This window comes from Eutrema salsugineum, unplaced genomic scaffold (assembly GCF_000478725.1).
Source record: "Eutrema salsugineum unplaced genomic scaffold, Eutsalg1_0 scaffold_1, whole genome shotgun sequence".
In the NCBI taxonomy this organism is placed as follows: Eukaryota; Viridiplantae; Streptophyta; class Magnoliopsida; order Brassicales; family Brassicaceae; genus Eutrema; species Eutrema salsugineum.
This window is the reverse complement of record NW_006256909.1, coordinates 9,952,852-9,970,537: the sequence shown is the minus strand read 5'-3', so window position 1 is coordinate 9,970,537 and position 17,686 is coordinate 9,952,852. Positions and strand designations below refer to the sequence as shown.

General features: G+C 38.0%; 5 protein-coding genes across 7 annotated transcripts; 4 read left to right on the top strand and 1 right to left on the bottom strand.

Moving 5' to 3' along the window:
• Positions 1 to 620: 620 nt before the first annotated feature.
• LOC18030136 (ribosome biogenesis protein BMS1 homolog) lies at positions 621 to 4,218 on the bottom strand. The gene is made up of 5 exons (XM_024148997.1): positions 2,976 to 4,218; positions 2,097 to 2,875; positions 1,762 to 2,001; positions 1,312 to 1,522; positions 621 to 1,237 (listed from the first exon to the last, which is right to left on the bottom strand). Exons 1-5 carry the CDS (start codon positions 4,216 to 4,218, stop codon positions 621 to 623), a joined length of 3,090 nt encoding a protein of 1,029 aa, XP_024004765.1.
• A 200-nt stretch (positions 4,219 to 4,418) lies between these two features.
• On the top strand, positions 4,419 to 7,656 carry LOC18030135 (decapping nuclease DXO homolog, chloroplastic). The gene is made up of 13 exons (XM_006414143.2): positions 4,419 to 4,908; positions 5,030 to 5,268; positions 5,382 to 5,447; positions 5,586 to 5,664; positions 5,768 to 5,847; positions 5,948 to 5,971; positions 6,124 to 6,248; positions 6,421 to 6,637; positions 6,725 to 6,778; positions 6,883 to 6,929; positions 7,037 to 7,121; positions 7,230 to 7,293; positions 7,384 to 7,656. Exons 1-13 carry the CDS (start codon positions 4,494 to 4,496, stop codon positions 7,512 to 7,514), a joined length of 1,626 nt encoding a protein of 541 aa, XP_006414206.1. The 5' UTR covers positions 4,419 to 4,493; the 3' UTR covers positions 7,515 to 7,656.
• A 230-nt stretch (positions 7,657 to 7,886) lies between these two features.
• Positions 7,887 to 10,009, top strand: LOC18030134 (casein kinase II subunit beta-2). 2 transcript variants are annotated; one of them, XM_006414142.2, is made up of 5 exons: positions 7,887 to 8,321; positions 8,709 to 8,933; positions 9,069 to 9,178; positions 9,270 to 9,435; positions 9,604 to 10,009. In XM_006414142.2, exons 1-5 carry the CDS (start codon positions 8,102 to 8,104, stop codon positions 9,732 to 9,734), a joined length of 852 nt encoding a protein of 283 aa, XP_006414205.1. In that variant the 5' UTR covers positions 7,887 to 8,101; the 3' UTR covers positions 9,735 to 10,009. The 2 variants fall into 2 exon arrangements, with proteins under 2 accessions (XP_006414205.1, XP_006414204.1); XM_006414141.2 differs by having other exon boundaries at positions 8,715 to 8,933; positions 9,604 to 9,931.
• A 193-nt stretch (positions 10,010 to 10,202) lies between these two features.
• Positions 10,203 to 13,033, top strand: LOC18030133 (coenzyme Q-binding protein COQ10 homolog, mitochondrial). 2 transcript variants are annotated; one of them, XM_024150011.1, is made up of 5 exons: positions 10,203 to 10,756; positions 11,295 to 11,490; positions 11,587 to 11,718; positions 12,011 to 12,168; positions 12,876 to 13,033. In XM_024150011.1, the coding sequence occupies exons 1-4, from the start codon at positions 10,437 to 10,439 to the stop codon at positions 12,131 to 12,133; spliced, it is 771 nt and encodes a 256-aa protein (XP_024005779.1). In that variant the 5' UTR covers positions 10,203 to 10,436; the 3' UTR covers positions 12,134 to 12,168; positions 12,876 to 13,033. The 2 variants fall into 2 exon arrangements, with proteins under 2 accessions (XP_024005779.1, XP_006414203.1); XM_006414140.2 differs by lacking the exon at positions 12,876 to 13,033 and having other exon boundaries at positions 12,011 to 12,338.
• LOC18030132 (probable serine/threonine-protein kinase PBL20) lies at positions 12,072 to 15,980 on the top strand. Its single transcript, XM_024150010.1, has 5 exons — positions 12,072 to 12,168; positions 14,108 to 14,534; positions 14,735 to 14,974; positions 15,077 to 15,199; positions 15,311 to 15,980. The coding sequence occupies exons 1-5, from the start codon at positions 12,149 to 12,151 to the stop codon at positions 15,707 to 15,709; spliced, it is 1,209 nt and encodes a 402-aa protein (XP_024005778.1). The 5' UTR covers positions 12,072 to 12,148; the 3' UTR covers positions 15,710 to 15,980.
• The last annotated feature ends 1,706 nt before the right edge of the window (positions 15,981 to 17,686 follow it).

The following is a 17,686-nucleotide window of genomic DNA, read 5'->3' as shown; positions in this document are numbered from 1 at the left end:
AGTTGGATTTTGATAGAGAATTGCTTCGATTTCGAGACTTGTTCAATTTGAAAAGAGTTTAAACTGTAGTTTAGAAAATCCATCAAATAATCTCCATTATAACAAATTTAAGAATTCAATAGATACATTGATGATGGTATTAAAGTTGTGTGTTTATGAATAAAATTGTAAAAATCCCAGCAGTTAAAACCTTTTTTTATTATAACAATAGATTGTGAACTGAATTCGAAAATCATCTGATGTATAATAAGGGTATGTATAGTGATCTAACTATGTATAAGAAGGAGTATCTTAAGCTTCATAAGAATCTATACAGAAACTTTTTTTTTCTTTTTTTTTGTTGTAAGATGTTAAATATCTATACAGAACCTTGAAAGCATCTGATGCTGTAACAGAGGCTCAAGCTCAGAGGGTTGAGCATGTCAAAGCCTTCAGGAAACTAGTTGGTATAGTATGATTGTATTTATTTATCCCACCCATTTATTATAAACTCAAAACCAATTCTGTTTCATAATTATGCAAAACAAAGGTTACTCTTTTTCTTTTTCCGAGAATCTAAGATCACAACAAAACTGGAATCATTTACTGTAAAACAAAACCTGGAATCATAATGTATTATACTAGTCTCGGCTTCTTCTCATCTTCTTTTTCTGTTGATTCTCAGTACGGTACCTCTCATGGATCTCCTCTCTCTTCCGTTTCTTAGACATTTCCTCATTCTTAGTTTTCTCTGCCTCATACAGCATCTTCTTCAGCTGCTCCTTTACTTTTCTTTTCTTCATCTTGTCTTTATTCATCAGGCGAAAATGCTGGAGGATAGCAAGAGCTTTTCGTTCTTTCGGTTCCATCACAACAGCTCTTTTAGCCTCTAGTGACGGTCTTTTCCTCACTGGTATGTCTTTGGGTTTGGATTCAAACGGTAGAGCTGCTTGTAGGCTCCTTGGCACCACCAAAGGATTAAACTTCTTACACTTCCTTTCGATTGGCTTGTAAAGTGAATCCTTGTTCAAAGGAACAGGAATGTTTTGCTCTCTACGAAGCTGGCCAAGTGTTTTCATCCCTTGCCAGGTCTTATCCCGGGGTTGCAATGCCGTGGTTAGAGGATTGTAAAACTGTGGAACTTCCACTTTGGTCCAAGCCTTTAAGAAGACGATGTCGCTCATTTTTATTTGATCTTCAAAGGTACACCTCGCAATCCCTCCTTCTTGGACCTGGTTATCAAGCATGTTTTTTTGCAGCCTGACAAATGGATTTTGTAATAAGCTTGAGGTAATGGGAGGACTAGGAATAAAGAACAAGATCAAAAGCATACCTTTTTCAATTGTCCTCTGATGCCACTAACTGTCTGGACAGCTGAACCTTCATACCGAGCTATTTCAAGGTCAGAAGTGAACATGTCTCTGATAAATGCAGTCTTTTTCTTGATCTTGCAAGGGTGTCCGACCAGCTTGATTTTCTTGTCAATACGAGTTTGGTAATTAAACTCGAGAACCACACCAGTCGCTGCTATCCTAATTCCTGCCTGAACCACACACCAGGTAGACCTACTCAGTGGGAGAGGAACACAACAGAGAATTAAGCAACTTTTCTTTTGTCAACACATGCAAGTTTCAGTTTTCAACGCACAGTTAGTATGGATGTTAAACTCATGACAGTACCCATTTCATGAAGATGCACTTCACTTTACCAAATATAGATTCTCTCAATCATAAAAGTTCAAAAACACATAGACTTGAATAATGATCTCAAGAATTCTCATACCTGATTGTTTGACAGGTTCTGGAAAGCGACAAAGCCGGTTTTGGGTGGGACAAGAGGACCCCAGAGCATAGCAAGGCAATGCATGTGTTGTGGAGTATACTTGAGCATTCGTTGTTTGCCGTTGGGATCTTCAGTGGCGTATACAGGAAGCGTCTGATAGCGTCTCCATCCGATAGACACAACAAGGGGATCTCTCGTCTTAAGTACTTTCTTGTGCCACCTATGTTTCTTTAACCGGGCCTAAGGTACAAGAAAACATGTTTTAAATATGAAAAAAAGAAACTTTCTTCAAGATCAGAACAGAGAAAATGGTCGTTACAGTTCTAGAGTCTTACCTGCATGTATCCAGCATTGTCCTCGCCGAAACCAATACCTCCAACAAGAACTGGATGACAAGGATCAAAGAACTCAACCATCTCATAAGGAACATTGTGAATCTCCAGCCGCAAGTATGTTCCAGTCCTGAATCCTTCTACCTCAATCCGAGTATCCTCGTCAAGTTCATTGAGTGCTAACAAGTTCATCTGTTTTCTAATCTCAAGCTCCTCCTTCAATTTTTCAAAGTATCCAGCTGGTTCCTTGGCCTGGCTATTACGAGGGTTGTTCCCATTGTCATCGTTATTGGTTTCTTCATCAAACTTTGCTCTTAGAGCCAGCTTTTTTAGCCCACGCTCGACTTCTTCAGCACCCGGCTCTGTATTGTGATGGCTGCTATGGTTTTCTCCTGTCTCAAGATCCTCAAAATCACCATAAAGTTCATCATTCTGATTTCTCAGACCAGCTTTTGACCAATCACCAGTGGTAAATCGATCACGAATGCTCTCACAGACTTGTTTCTCTTTCCAGTTCTTCAGAATTCCAGAGCCCACAAACTTGGAAGAATACTCTGAGTTGGCATTACACACATCCAATCCACTACCTAATTTCTTGCTTTCTTCTCCTTTTGGTTTAAAGAAGTCTTCATCATCATCATCACTACTTTCATGGTCTTCATTTATCAAGGAAGTAGCTGATGCTCCATACACAATTTGCTCCAAGTTTAGCTTCTTCTTTCTAATATCCTTCTTCAACCCTTGTTTCCATTTTGATGTGTTATCATCTATTTGATAACCCCCTGCAAATTCATCTTCACCATCTTCAAATTCATCTCTGAAGAGAGCTTTCCTCCTCAACCTTCCACCATGGATCTCAGAACTTTCAGACTCGAGTTTTTTTTTCTGAACTTGCAGTACTAGTCTTCCTGCCAAACAAATCAACAAAACTCTTTTCCAATTTCTCATCGACACAATGTTTTGTGTTCTGCAACGACTTTACCAAATCTACACCAACATCTCCTCTGCTTTTTCCATCATCAGTTTTAGAGTACTGAGCTAGGTGATCATTAATGTCGATGTAAACCGCATCTTTGTCATACACAAGATCTCCAATCCCTGACATGGGAGCATAGAAAAGCTTGTCTTTTTCCCTCAGCCCCTTCTTCTTGCCACCTAAACCTGATGGTAAAGGACAAGGATCAGGCAAAACACTCACACCAGCTAAACTGTAGTCACCAACTCCAGCTATATGAACCTTCATGCCTCGTTTCAAGTTACATCCACGCAAGTAACCGTACAACGTGATGTTCCTATCGCATTTCTTATCCATCTCAACTCTCTCCGGAGGCGTAACATCTTCCAAACGATCAGACAACAGATACGGATGCGTTGCTCGCCATGTCAAAGGAGGAATCTTGATAGATTTCGTGATAAACCGGAAGAGGTTGAGAGTCTCACGCTGCGAATAGTACTTGCCATGAATGAGACCATGTAGATAAACCAGAGTAGCTCCATTGTATGTCTCTGTGCAAAACCGACGCGTGAGACGCTGCTTTGTTTGCCTCAGCTTCTTCACATCCTTTAACTCGTCAAGGTGAGTGAGCACTCCCATAACTTTAGGAAAGCCATGAACTTGCATAATATTTAGAAACTCAAAAGTCTCCAACTCAAAACCATAGCTTCCGTCTATGACAAGTAAAGCTAGATCAGCGACTTTGGCTAAATCCACCATCGCGTTGATATCATTAGGGCACTCCACGATCTGTATTCTTTTATCCTTACCTGTTACAATGGTGATAGGTCCTCTAACCTCGGGTAGGTTCTGGTGCGTGACGTGCTTCACAAGGGACTTGATCACTAGGGATTTTCCAACCGCTGGTGGGCCTTGAACCACCACTACGTAAGGAGGAGATTCTCCGTAAGTACGATCTATCGTAGGAAGATGAATTCGTCGCTGCTCCTTCTCCATAGAGCGAGCTTGATTACGCTTCGCCTTCATAGCAGAGTTAACACCAAACGCCTTAGGGTTTTGCTGCTTCACCATCTTGTTATCGGTTTTTGGATTCTTTTTCATGTAAGAAGGACCTGATTTTCTTGGTTTATGTGACCTGTGAGACGGAGCCAATTCGTCTGCGGTGGCCATGGCGTGCAGTGCGTGCAGGGAGAAGAAGACGATCAACAAATTTGTTTGCCAAGACTAGTTAGGTTCCTATAACAATGGGCCTTTTATAAATTAGAGAAAACGATAAATGGGCCTGATTCGTTTTTTTGAAAGCCCATGCTCAGTAGAGTCAGCAAAAACCGAGTTAACTCGTGAACTCGCTGGGTCTAATTCGCGATTCCGAGCCTTTATTCGATCGGAAGCTCTTCAACGGAAGGAGAAACCTAAAACCAAAACCAAAACCTTTTTTTTTGGTCATGGATTTACCGCCGATGAAAAATCCTATGGATGATTTGTTCGGAGAAGATTCCGATAACGACTCTCGTTCTTCGCGTTCGAAATCGTCTTCTTCCGGTAATGCTTCTTCTTCCTCCTCCTCCTCGTCTGGTTCATCTTCGTCCTCGGGGGCTTCCTCGTCTAAAGGCGGAGATGGAGATGGAGATGGAGACGGTGGTGGTGCGGATTCTAGCAACTCAAGCGATAGCGGAAGCAGCGGCGGGAAAGAGGAGCATGGAGATGATAGAGTAGAGAGCTATAGGAGCAACGACAATGGAGAAAGTGCGATTTATGCTTATGACGAGGAAGAAGAGGAAGAAGAAGAGAAGGATCTTTTTGGGTCTGATAATGAAGAGTACACTAGGACACCTGCTATCAGCACTTACTCAATTCCAGGTAAGTTGGAGTTTTTTTTTGAGATTTATATTTTCATTGTTCTGCTTCTGAATTGATTTCATTCGGCTTTTGGGTTTTTTCTCTGGCTACAAAGTTTATTCGCTGATATGAAATATGACAGTTTTGCCTGCGGGATGGAGCAATGAGAACCAGAGAGGAATAGGACGTGGTCGTTGGCCAAATGGGAGAGGAGGACCTGGACTTCTTCCTCGGCCTGGGCCTTACCCTGGAGGACGTGGTGGTCGTGGTGGTTTTGGAGGGAGATACCAGAGTTATCAGCGTGATGAGCGTTTTGTTTCTGAGCTTAAACTTTCAAAAAGCAAAGAAACGTTGGCTAGGATACATACCAACTTTCAGGAGGTAACATTTATCTAAGGAAAACTGATTTTAGCTTCTTAAGTTATTAAAGGCAGATTCCTCTTGTTATTTATCGATATGGTAACACGGTTCAATATGCTTGGATTGTTTAACAGCCATGTGAGCTTGCTAGCTACAGTCGTGTAGAAGGTGGAGAAGTGTTCTTTGATGATCGAGGATTGGTGAGAGCTTTTGGTATTGTTGTATCCTTTGGATTGGAGTATTTATATATGTACGCAAGTCGCAGGAACATACATATGTAAATATATATAAAATCATCCACATCTTATGTGTATCTACTCTTTGCTCTTGGTTTCCAGAGGCTTTTTAAGCGTCTTGTTTCTGAAGAGATTGGGGCGGATTTGAATCAAGGTTATGATACTTTTATTGAGAAAAGAGGTAATGAAGTTTGAGGAATTCATGGTATAGTGGGAACTATTAGTGCATGGGCAAGATGTAGAAGTTTGAGGAATTCAGCTCATTTTTAACTCTTTTGAGGCAGATCTGGGCTCTGAAGGCTTTGGTGACCTTCTTGGCAGCATTAGAGCAAGAAACATTTCTTTAGAGAACATTCATTTTGTGGTATGTAGTGTTTGTGTGTATCATTCCGTTTCACTGCCAATTTTATTACTTTGAAGAGATTATCTCAAAGTTGTCTTTTTGTGCCTTTTTTTTTGGACAGACATTCCGTAACAATCTAAACAAGGTTAGTAAGATCCCAACATGTATTTGCTTTTTTTTCGAAGCAAGTAGGCTCAATTTGATTTATTGTTTTTTGGTATATTACTGAATAAGAAATGACAAATGCATAGTTCTGTTTGATAAATCTATCGCTGTGCTTTGTTTTATTTCTTTCAGATACTGGGTGCTGCTTACAATCGGCATGAACCGTGGGAAATGGGTGTGCATAAGAGGAATGGAACCATATATCTGGATGTGCACAAACTGCCTGAAAGGCCACAGAGTGAATTAGATCGCCGCAGGTAATATTCGTTTTTATTGTTTTGGGTAAAGAAGGGTGAGCTTAGTGGCGCTAGAGTTTTACTTAGAAGATAGGGTTAAGTAGGAAGTAATATTTCGGAAAAATTTGGTCAGAAGAGTGTTATAACATTGCATTTTTTGCTGCTAAAGTATCTGATGCTATATTTCCATCAGATGTTACTGGGGTTATTGTTTCGAAAGCCTTGCGACAGAAGATCCAGGAAGAGCTTATGGGGAAGAAATAAGTCATGTGGATGCGAATGTTGAATTTTGTTCTGTTATCAAGACCAAACTCGGAGCTCACCGTGTTCTGATGGGTGCTGAAATGGATTGCTGCGACGAAACTGACGAAGGATTGAGGATGTATATAGAGTTGAAAACTTCTCGCGAGGTATGCCTCTTCATTGCTATAGTTTTCCTTCCACTGTTATTTCAGCTTCTGTTTTTCCACTGAAACTCCCTATTGTTTGCTCTTCAGTTGGATGATCGTACTGTAGAGAGATTTGAGAGAGAGAAACTGCTTAAATTCTGGGTACGTATGATGTCTCACGAGTTACATACATCCTCTTCTCTATCTCCTTTCTTGTGGAGCCTTAGAAAAATTAACTGTGGAAAAACTGGTTTAACATGCTGCAGATACAATCATTCGTTGCGGGAGTCCCATACATTCTTGTTGGATTCAGGTAAAAACCGTCGAGAAGATTGCAGATCAAAGATTTTGCAGATAAACTTTAATCCTATCGAGATTCAAGCTAAACGATTCCATTTCTCTTTTCTCTACTTGGTGTAGAGATGATGCAGGGAGACTAGTACGCACAGAGAGATTGAAAACAAAAGATATCGCGCACAGAGCCAGATTGAAAAACTATTGGCAGGTCGGTGTTACATCACTTAAAACTCTTTATATAATGACAGAATGAAGATAGAATCTCTATTGATCCAAATCTTGTTGAAACTAAACACAATTGCGTATTGGTAACTAGGGAGGAGTCTGCTTGGCATTTGCTGATGAGGTTCTTTGCTGGCTATACGGCACTGTTAAAGAGAGTAAGCTCCGATATTCTTCTATTTTTTGTCTCTCTGCATTTTGTTTAAACTTAATATATAATTTTCCGAACAAAAATGTGATTTTTGCAGACGAAGATTACACACTTCAGTTCGTGCACCCTTTCATGAGGCTTGAGCTTCTTCAAGCTCAGTCTTGTCCTGACGCCATCACCAATCATGTTTACCTTCTTCAACATCCTCCATCACCACCACTTCAGTAACTGTGTCTTCTTTAATCGAGTCTTATAAATTTATATCACTTAGGATTCAAAATCAAATTTTCTTTTAAATAAAGGTTTTGATTTTTGATTCCTCTTGTTAACTTATGTAACAATGCCAAACAATGAAAATTGCATTTCAAGATTTCAGTTTTTGTTTAAAGCTGTTGTTCTTCCAGAAACGAAATGAACTCGGTCCAAGCCTTATATAGTCTTACCACGTGAGCGTCACGTGTCTCTCTTTCTCTCTCTCTCTCGGTGGCTGACGAATCATTGCTTTACCGGAGAACCTAATTTTATTTCTCTTTTCCCGTTTTACCCTTCCCTTTCTTTTATTCTTTCTTACCTATACCCAAAAAAAAAATATCCAAGCGAAAGAACAAAAAAAAAAAAAGCTGTGTATACCACCAAGAGACTACTTGTGAAATAGATTTACGCGAGACGGGAAGCTCCGTTTCAAAACCCTAGAGATTCGCAGCTTTACCTCTCCTGATACGCCTCTCGTCGTTTTTGGATTCACCGGGGTGAATCTCCGGTGACGGTCCCGGAAGTTATATAATTTTCCAGCGTTCGAGAAAGAGATTTCCATCATGTATAGAGAGAGGGGAACGGCTGGATCGAAGTCGGAGGTGGTCGATCGGAAACGGATAAACGAGGTTCACGATAATCGAGCCTCGCATTCGATGTCTCAGCCCGTCAATGGAAAGGGCAAGGCAGCATCCAACTCCGTCTTGATAGGGAAGCAGCTGCATGACCACAACAATCGGGATTCACGTTCTGCTTCTCTCTCCAAGACTACCATTTCCGACGGTGAGATTCGTATTTTTGCCTCTATCGCTCTTTCTGTATATTTTCCTAATTACGGATTGTTCGATTCGATTCAATTCGATTCGATTCCGTACCTAGGGTTTGCCACGTTTCTGAATTTGGGATTCTTGGAAATTTTCTTATCCTGAAACTCTTTGTTTGACATAGAGTTAAATTTTGTATATTTGTTACTCGTCTTGACCTATTGTTGTTTGTGATTGAAGAGTTCAATTAATTGTTCATTTCATGTAATCAAATGTATGAAAGCTAGAAACTTGATCTTAGACGCAGGTTGTGTTCCTGATTCGAGCAAATCTTGCTTATTTTGTTTTGAAAAACTGTTGTTATGAGGATGATGCTGATGAAAATGTCATTTGTGGTTGTATTTAGCTGTAGATATATCAGAGACGGACAGCGAAGAATCAGAGGTGAGTGGTTCTGATGGAGAGGACACCTCGTGGATATCCTGGTTCTGCAACCTTCGTGGGAACGAGTTCTTCTGCGAAGTTGATGATGATTACATCCAGGATGACTTTAACTTGTGTGGACTCAGCCATCAAGTTCCCTACTACGATTATGCCCTTGATTTGATCCTGGATGTTGAATCTTCTCACGGTAAGTCTTACCAACGAAAATAAACTATGTGATTGCGTGTTTTTGTGGTAGTAAGGGATAATAGTATTAGCCGAAAACTGGTTCGTGTTTTTGTTTCGTGTCTTCAATAGTTGATCTTGATTGCTCGGGTAACAGGTGAGATGTTTACAGAGGAACAAAATGAATTGATCGAGTCAGCAGCAGAGATGCTATATGGAATGATTCATGCTCGCTACATATTGACAAGCAAAGGGCTGGCTTCTATGGTAAAGAAACTTTTTACTCGAAGTTGCATATTGAACAAATCTTGTAGAACATACACTAATTGTTGGTGTCTTTGACCCAATGATTTTGCAGCTAGACAAATACAAAAACTATGACTTTGGAAGATGCCCCAGAGTTTATTGTTGTGGCCAACCTTGTTTACCGGTTGGTCAATCTGACATCCCTCGAGCAAGCACCGTAAAGATATATTGCCCCAAATGTGAAGACGTCTATTACCCACGATCGAAATACCAAGGAAGTATCCTTTTATTTTCACTAACATCTCACTTTTATTCACATGCATGCTTAATAAAATGTCTAGTTTAGTCTGGTTTTTCGTTGATTCTCATTCGATATTCCTATTATGCTGTGTTGTTGCTGCAATCTTTGTGGTTTGTTGTTCTTTAAACACAAACAAAAAAAACAGACATAGATGGAGCTTACTTTGGGACAACATTTCCACATCTGTTCCTGATGACGTATGGACATCTGAAGCCACAAAAGGCAGCCCAAAGCTACGTTCCAAGAGTGTTTGGGTTCAAGTTACACAAGCCGTGAAGAAAAGAAGAAAGAAGATTATATCCCCATAAACCGGATTCAAGAGCATCACGGCTTTTGAGAAAGCTGGAGACGTGTAAACAAAACAAAGCAAAGCAAAAAAGAAGGCATATTTGTATCACGAGGATGAAACTAGTTAATCTCTCTCTCATTTTGTGTTGTGTCCTTAGGGTTTAGAATACATTTAGCAGCATGGATTGGTGAAGTAAAAATCCCATATTAAGAACTGTAATACTTTCCTTATTGTTTTCTTTCTAAATTCTTTTTTCCCATTACTCAAATTGCTTGTAGCTCCGCTCGACCAACAATGTTTCCATAAAATAGCCCATTGGGCCCGAATTGGATTCATAGCTCTACGAAACCCAAAAATCCATCGAGCTGTCGCTTTCTATGACCAAGTGAGTCACTGACCAAAGAAAGCTTTGTCAAATTTTTTAATTTTGTATAGGTGTGTATGTGTGTGTTCCTGCGAGCATATAGCGCTCTAGATTACGTATATCTCTCTTTCTCTTTGCTTGGTGAAGAAGAGGACCTTTCGTTTGATTTCTTCCTTATACAGCATCCAATCGAATTTGTTCCGAATCGGAAAGTTTTAGCCTTTCGTCGTCTGCAACCCTAAAATCTCCGAGACAACTCGTCCGTTTTTGTTTTGGATCTCCTTTGAAATCGGGCGTTTGTAGAATTTTCGCGCGTTGTGTAATAATGCCACCGTTTATGCCTGCCTCCAGAGCTGTATATTCCTTAATTTCATGTCGAAGCGCAATCAGGAACCCGATCAGTCGTGCCGGGATCGCTCAGAGGAGTTTTATATCGAATCAATTTCGTCGATTTGGTTCTCTTTCCGGCGTCGATAGATGCTCTTCTTATGGGTCGGTATCCAATTACGATGCTAGAAGAATCTCATTCGGGAGATTGCTCGGCAGTGGAAGCGTCTTTCAGAGACGGCATTTTCTGGGTTGCGGAGACGGAGAAGAAGGTGGTGGTGAGTTATCCAAGATCTACGAAGAGCGACGTGTCTTGGGGTAATTACATTAAACCCTTTTGATCTAGTTTCGGATTAATTCCTGTATAGATTTTGCGTTCTTTCAATAGCTGTCTGCGTCTGCCTTCGCATCCTCCAAATGCATCTGAAATGTCGCAACCTTGAGAAATGGCTCATTGCGCCATTCTGCTGTTTTGTTGCCTTTTGAAATTTACTGTTTTTTGTGGATCAAAACAGATGAAGAATGGTTCAGTGATCTAATTAGCACCTAAAGTAATTGATTGCCTTTGTGTTTGTCGTGTTTGTATAATTGTATCCGATCAACTGTGAACTAATTTTCCAGGAAGATGATTGCTGAGATGATAATCTGAATAATTTATTAGTGTAAAATCGGCTGGTTTAGACAGAAGTTGTGTGTTCACTGTGAATTTTTATATGATTTTTCTGTGTCAACATGTTTGTATGAATGTAGACGAATCCTTGATCCTTTTTGTTTGTTTGCTACATTGAGAATCCAAAGTGTCTCCTCAAAGAAGAATAAAATTCTCAATCTTTTTTCTTTCTTCTTATTATTACAGGTATTCTCCAGAGCAATTGTTTAATGTAGTTATAGCTGTAGACTTGTACCACGGGTTTGTTCCTTGGTGTCAACGCTCCGAGGTTCTTAAAGAATATCCAGACGGTTCATTCGATGCAGAATTGGAGATTGGTTTCAAGTTTCTTGTTGAGAGTTACACTTCACATGTAGAATTCGAAAGGCCTAAATGGATAAAGGTAAGGACTTTTGGTTTCTCTGTGTTTCTTTCAGCTTTCTGTTTTGTTGGATTTGAGTGTGTGAGATGTAATGATTTGAATTCTATCTTTTCACAGACAACAGCGAGGGACACCGGCCTATTTGACCATTTGATAAACCTCTGGCAATTTAAGCCAGGTCCCATTCCAGGAACCTGCGACCTTTCTATCCATGTCGATTTCAAATTCAACTCACCTCTCTATCGCCAGGTACAAACTTCTTCACAAAGCCTCTGCACTTGTAGGTGTCAAAAGTGTTACTAACTAATCATAGAAATCGACAAAAAATTGGAAAGATTGAGACTTGGAAGTTGTTAATACTCGAAGAAATTTACTAGAAAATTATTGTTCCTTTCGCCCTCTAAAGATTTAAACTTGGAATTTGTTAGTATGAATCAAAGATATGTTCAAGAAAAAAGATGGAGATATCTTAATTTGTTATTCAGATGGTGAATCTTGATTATAGTAAAACCTTGAAAATGTATCTTATTTTTTCTTGAAGGTGGCTTCGATGTTCTTAAAGGAAGTAGCAACAAGACTAATGGGGGCATTTAGTGACCGATGCCGACTAGTGTATGGTCCAGGAGTTCGAGTAGATGAAAACGCTTATGAGCAAAGAGCTTGAGACATAATATATAGAATGGGAAGTAACAACAGGAGGTTAGTTTATATCATCTTGTTTGCTACAGATCGATTACGCATTTAGCTTGTTTTATTTTTATTTTTCCATATATGAATGCTTTTGCATCAGATGATCAACACATTAGATGTTTCTTTAATGTAAAAGCTGAAAATAAACACATCCATTTCTCTCTTTGGGAGTACTTTTTCTATATTCAAACAGCTCATTTTAGTGTAGATTTTGACAATGACGTCACATATGCTGACGTAACTTGTTCATAAGAAAAAGTAGAGGAGAATTCAATTAGATGGAAAAGTCTAAAAGGTTTGGAAATTGAACATTTTTAAAGGGGAATCATTAACTGTAAGTCAAGTCAAAATGTAGTCATAACCCACCATTGAACTCAAACAAAGAAATGTTTTCTTTGTGCGGTGTGTTAGTTTCTTAGAGATGTCTCGGCCTCATGTCGTTCTAAAATAATTGTTTGTTCTTAATGTTAGACAACAAAAAATTCAAGAATTTTTCCATTTCATAATCAATTTTAAAAGTGAGAAATAAATCTTTAACTAAAATTGTTGCTTATCCTTGTTAACTAGTTTTAATTGAAAATGGGGTATTGGTGAAAAGCATTGTAGAAAATGTAGTATATTTCTATAGATCTATATGAAAAATTTATAAAACGTAACGGATGGAGAATAATTTGTTTGTTGTGGGGTCATATTTTCATAATTGGAGGAGTAAATAGGCTGATGCATTTTGTCGGAGGAGAAGAAGAAAACTAAGGAACGGAAGTGGAGACGCGGTTTTAACCTTTCTTCATCATTTTCCCAAATTGTCAAAAAATCATCTCTTTAAAGTCAAAACTTTGATGATATTTCTCCCACATTTTTTTTCAAGCTGACTGAAATAAATAGAGGCGGTCCGTGTGTATTGGGTTTTCTTAAAACAAAATAATAACAAAATATATCAAAGAATAAAAATAAAACATTATAATATGTATCTACCGAAATTCGAAGTTGCATCAAGATGATGATTAGTTTAAAAACTGAGTAAGTTGACTTTCAGCAACTGTGCAATAACTATGACTTGAGTATCCTATCAATAACCCAATCCAATAAATACATTGAGCATTGACTTGACTTAGCACACTTTCAATTTGGTTTTCATGAGCTTTGGTACTCATACAGTCATACTACTATATCTACTTTCCTGCTTTTTGAATTGGAATTATACTAGGTGGAATTTTCATTCCCTTAATTAATTAAAATTTTGTACGGTATATAAAAAGAAAAAAACCATTTTTTATTGTGTAAACGCAAAATGACTCATTTGTAGACTTGTAGTAAGTTTTTGCCAATAAAAGAATGAACAAACATAGGCAAAGACAATTATGGGTTTGGTTTGGTCTCTCTGTCTCCTTACAGATATTGGTTTGGTCTTGGTTAAGTCAAATATGAAATAATTCTGGTCTTGACTCTTGCCTTTTACTTTTCTATGTCTGTTTCCTTAGACCATAGTTAGCCGATTTCTTTTTCTCTTTCATTTTTTTTAATCAAAACCTCTTAAAACTTATAAAGCAATATCGTTCACGTTCTGTCCATTTACGTGTGTTTCTATAGATAGAAAAGTTTCTGTCTTTTACTTAACTCTCTCTCTCGCTTTTCCTTTTCTCATTTCTTTCTTGTGTTCATACGTACCCATCTAATCTCCCACTAATTGTGACTCATCTGTAACAAAACCCATTTTAGGGTCTTTTCATATATATTATCACCTACCTTTCTCAGAAATCAAAATCTTCCCTTTTTTTGGAAACAAAAAAAAGTCCCACTCTTTCATTCATCGCATCTGACTTTCTTGTCTTCCTCCTTAAATTTTCCTTGAAATTCATTTTGAATGCTTTATATTTGTATATAAGAGGTTTAAGATTTACACAATAATTAAACTCACCACCCAAATCTTCAATACACTATTAAACAGAGGAAACATGAGTTGTCTGTTCATGTTCAAGTCGAAGAAACCTAAATCCAGAAGAAATCTCCAGAAAGAAAACAACAAAAACATTAGAGGAAGAGATCTATTACAAAACTCAGCTCCAGAATTAACGACCACGACAAGGAGGAACCAGACGACGTCGCTTTCGTTTAATCTCCCAACACCAAGATCTCTTCCATCTCCAACGAGTATAAGAGACTTATACACTGAGATAGAACAAAATCAGAATCTTAGGGTTTTCTCTTACAAGGAACTCAGTGACGCCACGTGTGGGTTTGACAGAATACTTAAGATCGGAGAAGGTGGTTTTGGTAGTGTTTACAAAGCCACCATTGATAATCCCACCGGAGGAGATTCTCATTCTCCTCCACTTACCGTCGCCGTTAAGAAACTCAATCGACAAAGTCAACAGGTAACTTTAAGTTAATCAAAGTTTTGTTTTTGTGTGAAAGAATTGCAAAAAGATTATAACTTTAACCAAGAATAAGTTTCCACAATTTTGATCAACTAAGCAAGACTCTGGAAATTACGTATAAAGTTTTGGATTTTTGTTTGTTTGTTGTATAATGTAGAGAAAAGAGTTTAGTATTGATCCTCTGTTTGTAATCAAAGGGGCACAAGCAATGGCTAGCAGAAGTTCAGTTATTGGGCGTAGTGAATCACCCCAACGTAGTGAGGCTCTTAGGATATTGCGCAGAGGACACAGAGAGGCTATTGGTTTACGAGTTGATGTCAAACCTCAGCTTAGAGGATCATCTCTTCACATCAAGAACCGCAACGTTGTCGTGGAAACAAAGACTTGAGATCATGCTCGGTGCAGCTCAAGGATTGGCTTATTTGCATGAAATCCAGGTTATTTTTGAATCAACAAACAAAAATCTGGTTTTCTAAACCAAACCGAATGAGATTACTCATTAACTAACTAGATACATATGTATATGTTTTTGTTGGCAGGTGATATACAGAGATTTCAAATCATCAAACGTGCTTTTGGACGATGACTTTAATCCGAAATTATCGGACTTTGGTCTCGCTAGAGAAGGTCCTGAAGGAGACAACACTCACGTTACAACCGCAGTAAGTAACATTTCTCGTATTCTCGCTTACAAATTCGATATATATTCTTAGTTGCTTCTTCCACACGTAACAACTTCCTCTTCTTCGTTTTTCCTTGGTTCTCTTTAAAAGAGAGTCGGAACAAACGGGTATGCAGCTCCGGAATACGTAGAAACCGGCCATCTCAGGAGACAAAGCGATGTCTATAGCTTTGGAGTTGTTTTGTACGAGATCATCACTGGTCGTCGCACAATCGAGCGGATGAAACCTTTGGCTGAAAAGATTCTTCTAGATTGGGTCAAACTATATCCTGTTCATAGCAAAAGCTTTAGAATGATCGTTGACCCGAAGCTACGAAGCAAGTATCCTGTTGCTATGGTTAGGAGAGTGGCGAAACTGGCTGATCATTGTCTGAAGAAGAACGATAAAGAGAGACCCACCATGGCCTTTGTCGTTGAAGGTCTTAGGAAGATCATTGAGGAATCAGATTCCGGAGATATGAGAAGTAGTGTAAGAGAATCTAGGAGCTAGAGGGGTCATTAGAGCATAAGAGGAGATATGAGAAGTACTAATTATGCTTTTCTCTGCCTTTTCTCTGCCACTGAGATCGACCAAGAGAGATCAATGAGAATTTTCTAATCACTATATATGATCATTGTCTAGCAACAAATTATATAATCACTGCTAATCAGTAAGATCGATTAAGAGAGACGAATGAGAAAAAGATTAAGTGAGACGAATGAGAAAAAAATGACTTGATTGAGTATGTGTTGTGCACTGTTTGTGTCGAATACATATCAAACACTAACGAGACTATTTATTGATTATAAGTTGTAAGTTAATCATTAATACGCCATCTCAAAATATCGTTGATAGTAGCGAAATTATGCAGTTGTTAGATGAAATGTTTCCACTAGCTAGATTTATATTATATTTGCTTGCTAGTATTTATTATTTTCATTTTAGAAATGATAAGGGAACCATTTTGGAGTAAAATTCTAAAGACATCTTCATAATATATAGATATTGCTTGCTCTTGATCAAATTCCTATTGTAAGATATTGTAAGATATTAGAGCATAGATGATAACTTTTCTTCTTCTTTCGTTTTCCCTGCTTCTCCATCGAGGGTAGTCCTTCTGGACATGACGGTACTTTTAAAGTTCACTATCTACGTGTGATTTTGTCAACAAAATGGAGAGACATTATAGATATTGATAAATATCTTCCTTATCACTCCGTAGGTACGAGAGTAATGCATAAATGGCTTCCTCTTTTTGGTGCTTGGAACCCAAGAAAAGACTATCAAGCCACTAAAACCGGTGATAGAGTTCAGTATGAACTCTGTCATTGGCCGTCTTTATGTTAGGGTTGAGCGCGGAGCGGATATTCTGGATTTTGAGGATATCCGTGATCCGTTCCGCTCCGTCCGGATAATTAATGTTTCCGATCCGTATCTGCTCCGTAACTATCTGGATATCCGTTTTCCGGATAACCGCTAAAAATCTAAATATTTGCCGGATATCCGATCTGATCCATAAAAATATTTAAAATAAAATTTTTAAAAATCAAAATTTAGCTAAAAATGACAATATTTTCTTTAAAAAAATATTTTTTCTTAACTTATTAAGTATTAATATTTATAATAATCAAATTTATAAACAAAAAATTCACAAAAATTACATTTATATATAATAATTATATACTTTATATGAATTATTATCTATCTATATATACATATATATTTATACTGAAGCGGAGCGGACATTCATCTTAATTTTTTTTAGTATTTGTGATTTGCTCCGTTTTTAATGGATATTAAATTTTAATATTTATTTTGTTCCATAAAATTACGGATATCCGAATTTTTCGGATCGAAGCAAATATAATGGATATTTTGCCCAGCCCGAGTTTATGTGACACGAGAGCATATTGAATTTATCAACACACCCATCCAGGATAGAGATAATACTGGGTTTTCTTTTGCTTTGAAGTAAATGAGTAGTTGTCTTCCATCAATTGGAGAGGAAGCAGCTTTTATTTGAATTTTGGTTTGGTTTGGTTCGCATCGGTTCAGATTTACCATTTACTGTGTGGAAAAAGCCCAAGTTGTAATAACATTTACCCATTAACTCCATTTATTTAGGGAAATGACTCCATGAATGTGACCATAAAAATTATGATGATCCTGATTCCTGAAAAAGAATCTGTGGTTAGCAAAAGACCTACGATTGTGATTTATAAACCAGAAGATTTAAAGTTTAAACACCTTAAATATTTATTTCCGAAAAAGAAAATTTGTACTGCTGTTTTGTTTTTCGGCACTAATAATTGTACCGCTGTTTAAATGAAATAAGAAAGAAAGAAAAAAACCTGTACTGCACAAATGATCTCAAAGAACATGCGCAGAAAAAAGAGGTTTAATAATACACCAATATTATAATTCTTCTGATGTCTTAACATCCAATAAGAGTTCATATCTAGTTGATCAAATTTTATTTCGAATCAT